The 18,361-nt window shown below is 38.8% G+C and overlaps 1 protein-coding gene across 6 annotated transcripts in view; it reads right to left on the reverse strand.

Moving 5' to 3' along the window:
• Positions 1 to 18,361, reverse strand: part of PPP2R3A (protein phosphatase 2 regulatory subunit B''alpha) — a 227,870-nt gene that overhangs the window by 179,117 nt on the left and 30,392 nt on the right. For 4 of the 6 annotated variants that reach the window (XM_089910056.1, XM_089910054.1, XM_022582555.3 and 1 more), the window contains one exon: positions 17,269 to 17,423. The exons of 1 other annotated variant lie outside the window; for it this stretch is intronic. In XM_089910056.1, coding sequence (XP_089766182.1) covers positions 17,269 to 17,423 — 155 coding nt within the window. Of the gene's footprint in view, positions 1 to 10,886; positions 11,039 to 17,268; positions 17,424 to 18,361 lie in introns of those variants that run through there. One more of the 6 variants, XM_089910052.1, reaches the window with a different exon arrangement.

Here is an 18,361-nt window from a genome sequence, read left to right on the forward strand (position 1 = left end):
CTTAAAGTTGAGTAAAAGTCTACTTTCTGAGTAAGTCCACCAGCCCTCTTTCCCCTGCCCAAGTCCAGGTCACCAGAAACCAGGCTTATTACCTCCAGCTCCCAGCCCCCACTATGGATTAAAGAATCCTTTTCTGGAGATTGGAAATCCCATCTATCCACATGATCACCTTTCATGAAGCCCACTAATTGACAAATGCTGCTCTAAAACAGAGAGCTTCCTCTCAGCTCTTCAGCGCCTCACTTTTATTTTAAATCAGCTTTACTGATGTATAATTTACATACAGTAAAAATGTTCATATTGTGTAGTAACCACTGTCCTAAAAAAGAAAGAACATTTACATCACCCTAAAACTATTCCTGTGCCCTTTCCCAAATCAATTCTCCTATGCTGCAATATCTGACAACTGCTGATCTGAGTCCTATCACGATACATTCATTTTGCCAGTTCTAGATCTTCACATGAATGTGATCACATGAGATGTATACTTTTTAGTCTGGCTTCTCTCACTTCGAACAATGGTTCTGAGATTCATCCTTGTTATTGCATGCATCATTTGTATATACCTTTTTACTGCTTAGTAGATATTCTATTGATGTATAATTAAATACACCCAAATTTGTCTTATCTATTCAGTTAATGGACATCTGGGTTGTTTCTAGTTTGGACTATTATGAATTAAAACTGCTGTGAACCTTCAAGTAAAAGTCTTTTTGTGAATACGTGTTCATTTCTTTCGGGTAATTAACAATGGAAATACTGAGTCATGAGAAGTGTAGTTTAATTTTAAAAAACCTGTAAAATAGCTTTCCAAAGTGGTTCTACCATTTTACGCTCTCATCAGCAACACCTGAGAGCTCTAGTGGCTCTACAACCTTTTGGATACTTGTCAGTTTCCTTAATTTTACCCATTTTAGCAGGTGTGAAGTGGTACCCCACTGTGGTTTTAATTTGCATTTCCCTGATGACTAATGATATTGAGTATTTTTTGTATGCTTATTATTAGCAATTCAAATGTATCATTTTTTGTGAAGTTTCTATTCAAATCTTTTGGGTTGTCTTTGACTACTGAGCTCTAAAAGTTCATTTACATATTTTAGATGTAGATATCTCTTGGTCTGTGGCTTCCCTTTCCATTTTCTTAGCAGTAGCTTTTGGTTTTAATTCTAATTTTATTAATCCAATTCATCAAATTCTCTTTTATAGTTAATACATTTGTATCCTGTCTTAAGATCTCTGCCTATCTTAAGGACATAGATGCTTTCTCTTAAGGTTTTTCTGGGGGTCTCAAGTTTTATGTTTAGGTCTACAGTCTATTTTGAATTAATTTTTATGTATGGTATGAGCTGAGTTTGAACATCACCCAGCACCACTTGTTCAAAAGACTATCCTGTCCCCACTGAATTATGTTGGAGCCTTTGCTGAAAAGCAAATTACTATATATATGGATTTATTTCTGGATTCTCTATTCTTTTGTCTTTATAAACACCAGTGCCATTCTGTCATAATTATTATAGCTTTATAGTAAGCCTTAAAATAATAATGTAAATCTTCCATTTTTTTCTTTTTGTTTTAGCTATTCTAGGTCCTCTGCACTTCCATATCGATACTGGAATCAGTGTGCCAATTTTCACAAAGAAAACCTGCTGGGGTTTTGATTGGAATTTCATTGAATCTAAATCTCCATTTGGTAACAATGGAGACCTTAACAATATCAAGGCTCCAGTCATCACAATCCATGAACGTAGTGTATCTCTCCATTTATTTAGATGCTCCTTTATTCTCTAAGCAATGTCTGTAGGCCTTTCATTAAATTTACTCCCAAGTATTTCATGTTTTTTGATGCTAATACAAATGGTACTATTAGTTTAATTTCATTTTCCATTGTGTTTGTTGTTGGTATAGAGAAATACATTTGACTTATGTGTATTGATCTTGTCACTTGCCACCTGGCTAAATTCACTTATAGTATTTGAGGGGTAAATTCCTTGGGATTTTCTATATAGACAATCATATTATCTGAGACTACAGAGTTATTACTTTTTCCTTTCCAATATTTACTGCCTTACTGACTACTGCACTGGCTAGGATCTTCAGAACAATATTGAATAGAAGTGGTGAGTTCAGAAATCTTTGCCTTTTGTACCTGATCTTAGGGAAAAGTCTTTCACCATTAAATATGATGATAGCTGCAGGGTTTTTGGTAGATACCCTTTATCAGATTGAGAAAGTTCTCTTCTATTTCTAGTTTGTTAAGTTTAAAAAATCTCATAAGCTTTTTTTTTTAATATGTATCTTTACTGGAGTATAATTGCTTTACAACATTGTGTTAGTTTCTGTTGTACAACAAAGTGAATCAACTATAAGAATACATATATCCCCATATCCCCTCCATCTTGAGCCTCCCTCCCACCCTCCCTATCCCACCCCTCTAGGTCACAAAGCATTGAGCTGATCTCCCTGTGCTATGCAGCAGCTGCCCACTAGCTATCTACTTTACATTTGGTAGTGTATATATGTCAATGCTACTCCCTCACTTCATCCCAGCTTCCCCTCCCCACCGTGTCCTCAAGATCATTCTCTACGTCTGCGTCTTTATTCCTGCCCTACGTGCCATTAGGTTCATCAGTACCGTTCTTTTAGATTCTATATACGTGCGTTAGCATATGGTATTTGTTTTTCTCTTTCTGACTTACTTCACTCTGTATGACAGAGTCTAGGTCCCTCCATGTCTCTACACATGACCCAATTTCATTCCTTTTTATGGCTGAGTAATATTCCATTGTATACATGTACCACATCTTCTTTACCCATTCCTCTGTTGATGGACATTTAGCTTCCTTCCATGTCCTGGCTATTGTAAATAGTGCTGCAATGAACATTGGGGTGCATGTATCTTTTTGAATTATGGTTTTCTCAGGGTATATGCCCAGTAGTGGGATTGCTGGGTCATATGGTAGTTCTTGTTTTGATTTTTTAAGGAAACTCCATACTGTTCTCCATAGTGGCTGTATCAATTTACATTCCCACCAACAGTGCAAGTGGGTTCCCTTTTCTCCACAGCCTCTCCAGCATTTACTGTTCGTAGATTCTTTGATGATGGCCATTCTGACCAGTGTGAGGTGATACCTCATTGTGGTTTTGATTTGCATTTCTCTAATGATTAGTGATGCTGAGGGTCCTTTCATGTGTCTGTTGGCAATCTGTATGTCTTCTTTGGAGAAATGTCTATTTAGGTCTTCCACCCATTTTGGGGTTGGGCTGTTTTTTTGATATTGAGCTGCATGAGCTGCTTGTGTATTTTGGAGATTAATCCTTTGTCAGTTGCTTCATTTGCAAATATTCTCTCCCATTCTGAGGTTGTCTTTTCATCTTGTTTATGGTTTCCTTTGCTGTGCAAGAGCTTTTAAGTGTCATCAGGTCCCATGTGTTTATTTTTGATTTTCTTTCCATTACTCTAGGAGGTGGGTCAAAAAAGATCTTGCTGTGATTTAAGTCAAAGAGTGTTCTGCCTATGTTTTCCTCTAAGAGTTTTATAGTGTCTGGGCTTACATTTAGGTCTTTAATCCATTCATAAGGTGGTTTAATACTGTTAAATATTAATTCTGCATCTGTTGAGATGCTCACATAATTTTTACCTTTTATTTCGTTAATGTGGTGGAATAGGGGTGAGAGAACTGAAATTCATATCAGGAAAGCAAGACATAAGGTCTAAAATTAATTAATGATGAAGTTGCAATATATATGCATTTATAAATATGAAGGTAAATAATGGAAGAAATAGCTAAGAAAAAATTGGCAGTCGTTGTCTCTGAGGAGCAGGCCTAGTTGGGAGGAGAAACTGATATTTTCAAAAGGTCTTTTAAGGACTGACACCTTAAATATGAGAATATGTAATATTTGATAACAAATTTTAAAAACTGGGTTCTAGGGAGATGTAAAAATGAGGCTGCGGCTGATTACTGTGTGCTAAGGCATGGGGGGCAAGGGTGTAGGGGAGACAGACTCAGCTGCAGGCATGTGTTACTTTGGTGGGGCATCCAGGAGACATGTTTCCCATTCAGACGAATATACTGAATTCCCATTCAGTAGAGATAGGAGTTGAAAATAAAGACTTGGGAGTAAGCACCAGATAAAGGTTTTAAAGCCACAAGAGTGGACAAGGCTGAACCTGCATAGGTGAGAAAAGAGTCAAGGACAAAACTCTGAGGAAAAATAAAAATAACAAATGGGATCTAATTAAACTTAAAAGCTTGTGCACAGCAAAGGAAACCAGAAACAAAACAAAAAGACAACGCTCAGAATGGGAGAAAATATTTGCAAATGAACCAACCGACAAGGGATTAATCTCCAAAATACACAAACAGCTCATGCAGTTCAATACCAAAAATATCAAATAACCCAATTAAAAAATGGGCAGAAGAGCTAGAAGAAGATGGCAGAAGAGTAGGAAACGGAGATCACCTTCCTCCCCACACATACATCAGAAATACATCTACATGTGGAACTGCTCCAATAGAACACCCACTGAACGCTGGCAGAAGACCTCAGACATCCCAAAAGGCAAGAAACTCCCCACGTACCTGGGTAGGGCAAAAGAAAAAAGAAAAAACAGAGACAAAAGAATAGGGACGGCACCTGCACCAGTGGGAGGGAGCTGGGAAGGAGGAAAGGTTTCCACACACTAGGAAGCCCCTTCGCGGGCGGAGACTGCGGGTGGCGGAGAGGGAAGCTTCAGGGCCACGGAAGAGAGTGCAGCAACAGGGGTGCGGAGGGCAAAGCGGGGAGATTCCCGCACAGAGGATCGGTGCCGACCGGCACTCACCAGACCGAGAGGCTTGTCTGCTCACCCGCCGGGGCGGGGCTGCGAGCTGAGGTTCGGGCTTCAGAGCTTAGATCCCAGGGAGAGGACTGGGGTTGGCCACGTGAACACAGCCTGAAGGGGTTAGTGCGCCATGGCTAGCCGGGAGGGAGTCCGGGAAAAGTCTGGAGCTGCCAAAGAGACAAGAGACTTTTTCTTGCCTCTTTGTTTCCTGCTGCGCGAGGAGAGGGGATTAAGAGCGCTGCTTAAAGGAGCTACAGAGACGGGAGCGAGCCACGGCTCTCAGCACGGACCCCAGAGACGGGCATGGGACGTTAAGGCTGCTGCTGCAGGCACCAAGAAGCCTGTGTGCGAGCACAGGTCACTCTCCACACCTCCCGTCCAGGAAGCCTGTGCAGCCCGCCACTGCCAGGGTCCCGGGATCCAGGGACAACTTCCCCGGGAGAACACACTGCCCGTCTCAGGCTGGTGCAACTTCACGCTGGCCTCTGCCGCCGCAGGCTCGCCACGCATACATACCCCTCCCTCCTCCCGGCCTGAGTGAGCCAGAGCTGCCGAATCAGCTGCTCCTTTAACCCCGTCCTGTCTGAGCGAAGAACAGAAGCCCTCAGGTGACCTACATGCAGAAGCGGGGCCAAATCCAAAGCTGAACCCCGGGAGCTGGGCGAACAAAGAAGAGAAAGGGAAATTTCTCCCAGCAGCCTCAGAAGCAGCGGATTAAAGCTCCACAATCAACTTGATGTACCCTGCATCTATGTAATACCTGAATAGACAGAGAATCATCCCAAATTGAGGAAGTGGACTTTGGGAGCAAGATAGATTATTTTTTCCCCTTTTCCTCTTTTTGTGAGTGTGCATGTGTATGCTTCTGTGTGAGATTTTGTCTGTATAGCTTTGCTTTCACCATCTGTCCTAGGGTACTGTCCGTCTGTTTTTTTTTTTTTACTTAAAAATTTTTTTCTTAATAATTACTTTTTATTTTAATAACTTCATTTTATCTTACTTAATTTTATTTGATCCTCTTTCTTTCTTTCTATTTTTTCTCCCTTTTATTCTGAGCCGTGTGGAGGACAGTCTCTTGGTGCTCCAGCCAGGCGTCAGGGCTGTGCCATTGAGGTGGGAAAGCCAACTTCAGGACACTGGTCCACGAGAGACCTCCCAGCTCCACGTAATACAAATGGTGAAAATCCCCCAGAGATCTCCATCTCAACAGCAATACCCAGCTTCACTCAACGACTAGCAAGCTACAGTGCTGGACACACTATGCCTAACAACTAGCAAGACAGGAACACAGCCCCATCCATTAGCAGAGAGGCTGCCTAAAATCATAACAAGGCCACAGACACCCCAAAACACACCACCAGACGTGGACCTGCCCACCAGAAAGACAAGATCCAGCCTCATCCACCAGAACACAGGCAGCAGTCCCCTCCACCAGGAAACGTACACAACCCACTGAACCAACCTTAGCCACTGACGACAGACACCAAAAACAACGGGAAATACGAACCTGCAGCCTGGAAAAGGAGACCCCAAACACAGTAAGATAAGCAAAATGAAAAGACAGAAAAACACACAGCAGATGAAGGAGCAAGGTAAAAACCCACCAGACCTAACAAATGAAGAGGAAATAGGCAGTCTACCTGAAAAAGAATTCAGAATAATGATAGTGAAGATGATCCAAAATCTTGGAAATAGAATAAAGAAAATGCAAGAAACATTTAACAAGGACCTAGAAGAACTAAAGAGGAAACAGCCAATGATGAACAACACAATAAATGAAATTAAAAATACTCCAGAAGGGATCAATAGCAGAATAACTGAGGCAGAAGAACGAATAAGTAACCTGGAAGATAAAATAGTGGAAATAACTACTGCAGAGCAGAATAAAGAAAAAAGAATGAAAAGAACTGAAGACAGTCTCAGAGACCTCTGGGACAACATTAAACACACAAACATTCGTATTATAGGGGTTCCAGAAGAAGAAGAGAAAAAGAAAGGGACTGAGAAAATATTCGAAGAGATTATACTTGAAAACTTCCCTAATATGGGAAAGGAAATAGTTAATCAAGTCCAGGAAGCACAGAGAGTCCCATACAGTATAAATCCAAGGAGAAACACGCCAAGACACATATTAATCAAACTGTCAAAAATTAAATACAAAGAAAACATATTAAAAGCAGCAAGGGAAAAACAACAAATAACACACAAGGGAATCCCCATAAAGTTAAGAGCTGATCTTTCAGCAGAAACTCTGCAAGCCATAAAGGAGTGGCAGGAAATATTTAAAGTGATGAAGGAGAAAAACCTACAACCAAGATTATTCTACCCAGCAAGGATCTCATTCAGATTTGATGGAGAAATTAAAACCTTTACAGACAAGCAAAAGCTGAGAGAGTTCAACACCACCAAACCAGCTTTACAACAAATGCTAAAGGAACTTCTCTAAGCAAGAAACACAAGAGAAGGAGAAGAACTACAATACCAAACCCAAAACAATTAAGAAAATGGGAACAGGAACATACATGTTGATAGTTACCTTAAATATAAATGGATTAAATGCTCCCACCAAAAGACACGGACTGGCTGAATGGATAAAAAAGCAAGACCCGTATATATGCTGCCTACAAGAGACCCACTTCAGACCTAGGGACACATACAGACTGAAAAGTGAGGGGATGGAAAAAGATATTCCATGCAAATGGAAATCAGAAGAAAGCTGGAGTAGCAATTCTCATATCAGACAAAATAGACTTTAAAATAAAGACTATTACAAGAGACAAATAAGGACAGTACATAATGATCAAGGGATCGATCCAAAAAGAAGATATAACAATTGTAAATATTTATGCACCCAACATAGGAGCACCTCAATACATAAGGCAAATACTAACAGCCATAAAAGGGGAAATCGACAGTAATACAATCATAGTAGGGGACTTTAACACCCCACTTTCACCAATGGACAGATCATCCAAAATGAAAATAAATAAGGAAACACAAGCTTTAAATGACCCATTAAACAAGATGGACTTAATTGATATTTATAGGACATTCCATCCAAAAACAACAATACACATTTTTCTCAAGTGCTCATGGAACATTCTCCAGGATAGATCATATCTTGCATCACAAATCTAGCCTTGGTAAACTTAAGAAAACTGAAATCATATCAAGTATGTTTTCCGACCACAATGCTATGAGACTAGATATCAATTACAGGAAAAGATCTGTAAAAAACACAAACACATGGAGGCTAAACAATACACTACTTAATAACGAAGTGATCACTGAAGAAATCAAAGAGGAAATCAAAAAATACCTAGAAACAAATGACAATGGAGACACCACGACCCAAAACCTATGGGACACAGCAAAAGCAGTTCTAAGAGGGAAGTTTATAGCAATACAATCCTACCTTAAGAAACAGGAAACATCTCGAATAAACAACCTAACCTTGCACCTAAAGCAATTAAAGAAAGAAGAACAAAAAAACCCCATAGTTAGCAGAAGGAAAGAAATCATAAAGATCAGATGAGAAATAAATGAAAAAGAAATGAAGGAAATGATAGCAAAGATCAATAAAACTAAAAGCTGGTTATTTGAGAAGATAAAAACGGATAAACCATTAGCCAGACTCACCAAGAAAAAGAGAAGACTCAAATCAATAGAATTAGAAATGAAAAAGGAGAAGTAACAACTGACACTGCAGAAATACAAAGGATCATGAGAGATTACTACAAGCAACTCTATGCCAATAAAATGGACAACCTGGAAGAAATGGACAAATTCTTAGAAATGCACAACCTGCCTAGACTGAACCAGGAAGAAATAGAAAATAGGAACAGACCAATCACAAGCACTGAAATTGAAACTGTGATTAAAAACCTTCCAACAAACAAAACCCAGGACCAGATGGCTTCACAGGCGAATTCTATCAAACATTTAGAGAAGAGCTAACACCTATCCTTCTCAAACTCTTCCAAAATATAGCAGAGGGAGGAACACTCCCAAACTCATTCTACAAGGCCACCATCACCCTGATACCAAAACCAGAAAAAGATGTCACAAAGAAAGAAAACTACAGGCCAGTATCACTGATGAACATAGATGCAAAAATCCTCAACAAAATACTAGCAAACAGAATCCATGAGCACATTGAAAGGATCATACACTATGATCAAGTGGGGTTTATTCCAGGCATGCAAGGATTCTTCAATATATGCAAATCTATCAATGTGATAAACCATATTAACAAATTGAAGGAGAAAAACCATATGATCATCTCAATAGATGCAGAGAAAGCTTTCAACAAAATTCAACACACATTTATGATAAAAACCCTGCAGAAAGTAGACATAGAGGGAACTTTCCTCAACATAATAAAGGCCATATATGACAAACCCACAGCCAACATTGCCCTCAATGGTGAAAAACTGAAACCATTTCCACTAAGATCAGGAACAAGACAAGGTTGCCCACTGTCACCACTCTTATTCAACATAGTTTTGGAAGTTTTAGCCACAGCAATCAGAGAAGAAAAGGAAATAAAAGGAATCCAAATCGGAAAAGAAGAAGTAAAGCTGTCACTGTTTGCAGATGACATGATACTGTACATAGAGGATCCTAAAGATGCTACCAGAAAACTACTAGAGCTAATCAATGAATTTGGTAAAGTTGCAGGATACAAAATTAATGCACACAAATCTCTGGCATTCTTATACATTAGTGATGAAAAATCTGAAAGTGAAGTTAAGGAAACACTCCGATTTACCATTGCAAAAAAAGAATAAAATAACTAGGAATAAACTTACCTAAGGAGACAAAAGACCTGTATGCAGAAAACTATAAGACACTGATGAAAGAAATTAAAGATGATACAAATAGATGGAGAGATATACTATGTTCTTGGATTAGAAGAATCAACATTGTTAAAATGACTCTACTACCCAAAGCAATCTATAGATTCAATGCAATCCCTATCAAACTACCACTGGCATTTTTCACAGAACTAGAACAAAAAATTTCACAATCTGTATGGAAACACAAAAGACCCCAAAGAGCCAAAGCAATCTTGAGAATGAAAAACGGAGCTGGAGGAATCAGGCTCCCTGCCTTCAGACTATTCTACAAAGCTACAGTAATCAAGACAGTATGGTACTGGCACAAAAACAGAAAGACAGATCAATGGAACAGGATAGAAAGCCCAGAGATAAACCCACGCACATACAGTCACCTTATCTTTGATAAAGGAGGCAGGAATATACAGTGGAGAAAGGACAGCCTCTTCAATAAGTGGTGCTGGGAAAACTGGACTGGGACATGTAAAAGAATGAAATTAGAACACTCCCTAACACCATACACAAAAATAAACTGAAAATGGATTAAAGACCTAAATGTAAGGCCAGACACTACCAAACTCTTAGAGGAAAACATAGGCAGAACACTCTATGACATAAATCACAGCAAGATCCTTTTTGACCCACCTCCTAGAGAAATGGAAATAAAAACAAAAATAAACAAATGGGACCTAATGAAACTTCAAAGCTTTTCCACAGCAAAGGAAGCCATAAACAAGACCAAAAGACAACACTCAGAATGGGAGAAAGTATTTGTAAATGAAGCAACTGACAAAGGATTAATCTCCAAAATTTACAAGCAGCTCATGCAGCTCAATAACAAAAAAATAACCCAATCCAAAAATGGACAGAAGACTTAAACAGACATTTGTTCAAAGAAGGTATACAGATTGCCAACAAACACATGAAAGAATGCTCAACATCACTAATCATTAGAGAAATGAAAATCAAAACTACAATGAGATATCATCTCACACCAGTCAGAATGGCCATGATCCAAAAATCTAGAAACAGTAAATGCTGGAGAGGGTGTGGAGAAAGGGAACACTCTTGCACTGTTGGTGGGAATGTAAATTGATACAGCCACTATGGAGAACAGTATGGAGGTTCCTTAAAAAACTATAAACAGAACTACCATAGGACCCAGCAATCCCACTACTGGGCATATACCCTGAGAAAACCATAATTCAAAAAGAGTCATGTACCATCGGGCTTCCCTGGTGGCGCAGTGGTTGAGAGTCCGCCTGCCGATGCAGGGGACGCGGGTTCGTGCCCGGTCCGGGAAGGTCCCACATGCCGCGGAGCAGCTAGGCCCATGAGCCATGGCCGCTGAGCCTGCGCGTCCGGAGCCTGTGCTCTGCAACAGGAGAGGCCACAAGAGTGAGAGGCCCGCATACCCCAAAAAAAAAAAAAAAAAAAAGAGTCATGTACCAAAATGTTCATTGCAGCTCTATTTACAATAGCCAGGAGATGGAAGCAACCTAAGTGTCCATCAACAGATGAATGGATAAAGAAGATGTGGCACATATATACAATGCAATATTACTCAGCCATAAAAAGAAACGAAATTGATTTATTTGTAGTGAGGTGGATGGACCTAGAGTCTGTCATACAGAGTGAAGTAAGTCATAAAGAGAAAAACAAATACCGTATTCTAACACATATATATGAAATCTAAGAACAAAAAAAAAAAAGGTCATGAAGAACCTAGGGGTAATCGGCAATAAAGACACAGACCTACTAGAGCATGTACCTGAGGATATGGGGAGGAGGAAGGGTAAGCTGCGACAAAGTGAGAGAGTGGCATGGACATATATACACTACCAAACGTAAAATCAATAGCTAGTGGGAAGTAGCCGCACAGCACAGGGAGATCAGCTAGGTGGTGTGTGACCACCTAGAGGGGTGGGATAGGGAGGGTGGGAGGGAGGGAGACGCAAGAGGGAAGAGATATGGGAACATATGTATATATATAACTTATTCACTTTGTTATAAAGCAGAAACTAACACACCATTGTAAAGCAATAACAGTCCAATAAAGTTGTTAAAAAAAAAAAGGGCAGAAGATCTAAAGTCACTTCTCCAAACAAGACAAACAGATGGCTCAAAAAGCACATGAAAAGATGCACAACATCACTAATTATTAGAGAAATGCAAATCAAAACTACAGTGAGGTATCACCTCACACTGGTCAGAATGGCCATCATCAAAAAAATCTACAAACAATAAATGCTGGAGAGGCTGTGGAGAAAAAGGAACACTCATGCATTGTTGGTGGGAATGTAAATTGATACAGCCACAATGGCGAATAGTATAGAGATTCCTTAAAAATCTAAAAATAGAACTACCATCTGACCCAGCAATCCCACTACTGGGTATATACCCAGAGAAAAGCATAATTCAAAAAGATACATGCACCCCAATGTTCACTGCAGCACTATTTACAATAGCCAGGACATGGAAGGAAGCTAAATGTCCATCAACAGAGGAATGGGTAAAGAAGATGTGGTACATATATACAATGGAATATTACTCAGCCATAAAAAGGAACAAAATTGGGTCATTTGTAGACACATGGATGGACCTAGAGTCTGTCATACAGAGTTAAGTAAGTCAGAAAAAGAAAAATAAATATCATATATTAACGTATGTCTGTGGAATCTAAAAAACTTGGTATAGATGATCTTATTTACAAAGCAGAAATAGAGACAGACATAGAGAACAAATGTATGGATACCAAGGTGGAAAGGCAGGGTGGGATGAATTGGGAGATTGGGATTGACATATATACACTACTGATACTATGTATAAAATAGATAACTAATGAGAACCTACTGTATAGCACAGGGAACTCTACTCAGTGCTCTGTTGTGACCTAAATGAGAAGGAAATCCAAAAAAGAGGGGATATATGTATACATCTAGCTGATTCACTTTGCTGTACAGTGTAAACTAACACAATATTGTAAAGCAGCTATACTCCAATTAAAAAAAAATCTACAAACAATAAATGCTGGAGAGGGTGTGGAGAAAAGGGAACCCTCCTATGCTGTTGGTGGGAATGTAAATTGGTACAGCCACTATGGAGAACAGTATGGAGGTTCCTTAAAAAACTAAAAGTAAACTCTTCCAAAATATAGCAGAGGGAGGAACACTCCCAAATTCATTCTACGAGGCCACGATCACCTTGATACCAAAACCAGACAAGGATGTCACAAAGAAAGAAAACTACAGGCCAATATCACTGAGGAACATAAATGCAAAAATCCTCAACAAAATACTAGCAAACAGAATCCAAAAGCACATTAAAAGGATCATACACCATGATCAAGTGGGGTTTATTCCAGGAATGCAAGTATTCTTCAATATACGCAAATCAATCAACGTGATACACCATATTAACAAATTGAAGAAGAAAAACCATATGATCATCTCAATAGATGCAGAGAAAGCTTTTGACAAAATTCAACACCCATTTATGATAAAAACCCGGCAGAAAGTAGGCATAGAGGGAATTTTCCTCAACATAATAAAGCCATATATGACAAACCCACAGCCAACATCATCCTCAATGGTGAAAAACTGAAAGCATTTCCACTAAGATCAGGAACAAGACAAGGTTGTCCGCTCTCACCACTCTTATTCAATATAGTTTTGGAAGTTTTAGCCACAGCAATCAGAGAAGAAAAGGAAATAAGAGGAATCCAAATCGGAAAAGAAGAAGTAAAGCTGTCACTGCTTGCAGATGACATGATACTATACAGAGAGAATCGTAAAGATGCTACCAGAAAACTACTAGAGCTAATCAATGAATTTGGTAAAGTTGTAGGATACAAAATTAATGCACAGAAATCTGTTGCATTCCTATACACTAATGATGGAAAATCTGAAAGTGAAATCAAGAAAACACTCCCATTTACCACTGCAACAAAAAGAATAAAATATCTAGGAATAAACCTACCTAAGGAGACAAAACACCTGTACGCAGAAAATTATAAGACACTGATGAAAGAAATTAAAGATGACACAAACAGATGGAGAGATATACCATGTTCTTGGATTGGAAGAATCAACATTGTGAAAATGAATCTACTACCCAAAGCAATCTACAGATTCAATGCAATCCCTATCAAACTACCACTGGCATTTTTCACAGAACTAGAACAAAAAATTTCACAATTTGTATGGAAACACAAAAGACCCCGAAGAGCCAAAGCAATCTTGAGAACGAAAAATGGAGCTGGAGGAATCAGGCTCCCTGCCTTCAGACTATACTACAAAGCTACAGTAATCAAGACAGTATGGTACTGGTACAAAAACAGAAAGATAGATCAATGGAACAGGATAGAAAGCCCAGAGATAAACCCACGCACATATGGTCACCTTATCTTTGATAATGGAGGCAGGAATATACAGTGGAGAAAGGACAGCCTCTTCAATAAGTGGTGCTGGGAAAACTGGACTGGGACATGTAAAAGTATGAGATTAGATCACTCCCTAACACCATACACAAAAATAAGCTCAAAATGGATTAAAGACCTAAATGTAAGGCCAGAAACTATCAAACTCTTAGAGGAAAACATAGGCAGAACACTCTATGACATAAATCACAGCAAGATCCTTTTTGACCCACCTCCTAGAGAAATGGAAATAAAAACAAAAATAAACAAATGGGACCTAATGAAACTTCAAAGCTTTTGCACAACAAAGGAAACCATAAACAAGACCAAAAGACAACCCTCAGGATGGGAGAAAATATTTGCAAATGAAGCAGCTGACAAAGGATTAATTTCCAAAATTTACAAGCAGCTCATGCAGCTCAATAACAAAAAAACAAACAACCCAATCCAAAAATGGGCAGAAGACCTAAATAGACATTTGTCCAAAGAAGATATACAGACTGCCAACAAACATATGAAAGAATGCTCAACATCACTAATCATTAGAGAAATGAAAATCAAAACTACAATGAGATATCATCTCACACCAGTCAGAATGGCCATGATCCAAAAATCTAGAAACAGTAAATGCTGGAGAGGGTGTGGAGAAAAGGGAACACTCCTGCACTGCTGGTGGGAATGTGAATTGGTACAGCCACTATGGAGAACAGTATGGAGGTTCCTTAAAAAACTACAAATAGAACTACCATATGACCCAGCAATCCCACTACTGGGCATATACCCTGAGAAAACCATAATTCAAAAAAAATCATGTACCAAAATGTTCATTGCAGCTCTATTTACAATAGCCTGGAGATGGAGACAACCTAAGTGCCCATCATCGAATGAATGGATAAAGAAGATGTGGCACATATATACAATGGAATATTACTCAGCCATAAAAAGAAATGAAATTGAGCTATTTGTAATGAGGTGGATAGACCTAGAATCTGTCATACAGAGTGAAGTGAGTCAGAAAGAGAAAGGCAAATACCGTATGCTAACACATATATATGGAATTTAAGAAAAAAAATGTCATGAAGACCCTAGGGGTAAGACAGGAATAAAGACACAGACCTACTGAAGAAAGGACTTGAGAATATGGGGAGGGGGAAGGGTAAGCTATGACAAAGCGAGAGAGAGGCATGGACATATATACACTACCAAACGTAAGGTAGATAGCTAGTGGGAAGCAGCTGCATAGCACAGGGAGATCAGCTCGGTTCTTTGTGACCGCCTGGAGGGGTGGGATAGGGAGGGTGGGAGGGAGGGAGACGCAAGAGGGAAGAGATATGGGAACATATGTATATGTATAACTGATTCACTTTGTTATAAAGCAGAAACTAACACACCATTGTAAAGCAATTATATCCCAATAAATATGTTTAAAAAAAAAACCTACTGTAAAGCTACAGTACTCAATACAATGTGGTATTAGCATAAGAATAGACATTTAAAAAAAAAACTAAAAGTAAAACTACTATATGACCCAGCATCCCACTGCTGGGCATATACCTTGCAAAAACCGTAATTCAAAAAGATACATGCACCACAGTGTTCACTGCAGCACTATTTTCAATAGCCAGGGCATGGAAGCAACCTAAATGTCCATCAACAGAAGAACAGATAAAGAAGATGTGGTATATATATATATATATATATATATATACAATGGAATATTACTCAGCCATAAAAAAGAACAAAATAATGCCATTTGCAGAACATGGATGGACCTAGAGATTGTCATACTGAGTGAAGTAAGTCAGACACAGAAAGACAAATATTATATGATATCGTCTATATGTAGAATCTAAAAAAAAAAAGTTACAAGTGAACTTAATTTACAAAACAGAAGTAGAGTCACAGATGTAGAAAGCAAACTTATAGTTACCAGGGGATGGGGGGTGGGAGGGATAAACTGGGAGATTGGGACTGACATATGCACACTACTATATATAAAACAGATAACTAATAAGAACCTGCTATATAGCACAAGGCACTCTACTCAATACTCTGTAATGGCCTATATGGGAGAAAAATCTAAAAAAAAAAAAAAAAAAGAGTGGATATATGTATATGTATTACTGACTCACTTTGCTGTACATCTGAAACTAATACAACGTTGTAAATCGACTATACTCCAATAAAATTTAAAAAAAAAGAATGTGAGAACAATGAGACAAAAAAAAGAAAACAAAAAAAACTCTGAGGAAGGCTGGTATGTATAGGGTGAGGAGAATGATTCAAGGAAGAAGACAGAGAATGAATTTCCAAAAGGGAGGAAGAGAACCAGCCAAATATGACATGGAAGTCAAGGGAGGAAAGTGCTACATTCTTCCAACATGCTGAATTCCAAAGATTTTGTGTACCAACAAACATTAAAGCTATACTTTTCTTTTACAGGTGTTTCTCCCTGAATTCATGTAGAAATTTGGGAAGTTAATAAAACCTTAAACAGCATAAATATAATGATGGAAAACAGAGAATGATGTTACACATATTTTTATGTTGCTATTTATGTGTTCTATTTCAGGAAACATCTGGAGCAGAGGGTATGAGGTAAAGAACTTCCTTTGCTTATCTCAAATTATGAAAGGGTTCAAGAAGAAAATGATCCACATAAATCGTAGATGCAAGGGAAAACTGGTTGAATAGCCATGTCATTTAAATGGGACATTTTGAAGTCTGGAAGAAGAAAAATTGTAGAAAAGTGCCTAAAACTTTTTATTTAACAGAATACATAAGGTGTGATGATTCAGAAGGAATGAGTCATTTAGAAATAATAAAACAGTTTGCCTGGAAAACACGGGTGCTCGGTGGTGGATGACTCAGTATGGAAACTGATCCCGAGAGTACAATTTAGAGGAATACAAAAACATATACTATATGTATTTGCAGGATAAAAAAGGAGACCTGGAATATTTTATTTGTTGTGTTCTCTTCAAAAATAGTTGAGAAAACAAATTAAGAAATCTCTTAGAAGGCAATATTTTTCTTGTGCTCAAAGAAATTATACATATGAACATGAAAGAACAATTAATGCTCTAGGTTTAGGGCTAATGTCTTAATGAGACTAAAAGTAAAATAAGAACATCTCAGCAGCAGGTCTAATTTGAGCATACAGGAATTAGAAGTGCTTAAAAACTTACTTTTATCTTTACTCCAGTGGAGAAAGAGGAAATGTGCCTGAGGGGAAAAGCACCAGGTGGGCGGTCAGGGGCTCCTCCTCCCAGCTTCTGCTTCTGTACTGACCAGCTCAGTAAGATGGTCAAGTCACTTCCCTCACTGGGATTCGCCTTCTCTTCTGGAAAAATAGAACAAAAGATGGCTCTGGGGTCTAGGGAACAAGAGAAAAGCAAAAAATTCTTTCTTGTTTTGAATTACAAAAAAGCTATATATTTACCAGAAAACTATTTTGTATTCTTTGATGTGGGAAGCACAATGAACTGGCTATTAATTTTTAATGCATGTAATTTGCAAAGCTACTGATTTCTTGGAGTACTGGCTCCAAAGGAAAATCAGGAGGTTAAACTTTGACCATTTCATAATTTAAAAAAATTCTCTATAATATATTCCAAAAAATAGTCATCTCTGACTGCTGGTAGTATTTTAAGTTACTTTAATTCATATATTTTCCTTTTCTAAGCCTTTTTCTTATTTTGGAGGAGATTATATAAAAATGAAATCACATTCTGTAAATAAAAATCATTTGGATGGTTTAGAAGAACATATATACAATACAGTTTAATAAACATTTGAATGCTGCCAGGTACTCTTCAAGACAAGGGAACTACAGATCCTATAATTTTGCCTCAAACAGCTTGCAGTGTGAGTGCGCAGAGAAACAGAATATCTTTTACATCAAGGAAGGCACCCCAGAGAGGAGGGCTGCGAAGCCCAGCCTGGAGTTAAGCAGAAGCAGTGGCTGCAGAAAGATGCCTTGTGGACAAACGGAGCAAGGCAGGAGGTGGCCCCAGGAGGCCTGGGAGGTGTGAGGAGCTACTGGGAGTTTGGTGTTATTCCAGTGGCAAGTTGGAAGAGAGGCTTCTAGGTGCTACCGCTAAATGGTGGGGGTTGGGTGGGAGGCAATGTAGCATCAGAGAGTCCCTGAGAGATTTCAGTCGGGGGTGGTGGGGACCAGGTCAGATTTACACTGTGTAGCACTGCAGAGGACAGTGCAGAGAGAGTCCAGAAGAGAATCAGTGAGGCTATAAATGAAGGAAGCTCAGAGGCTTACGTGAC

This window comes from Delphinapterus leucas, chromosome 4 (assembly GCF_059928025.1).
Source record: "Delphinapterus leucas isolate spDelLeu-1000000601 "Yukka" chromosome 4, BTC_Dleu_Yukka2, whole genome shotgun sequence".
Lineage (NCBI taxonomy): Eukaryota > Metazoa > Chordata > Mammalia > Artiodactyla > Monodontidae > Delphinapterus > Delphinapterus leucas.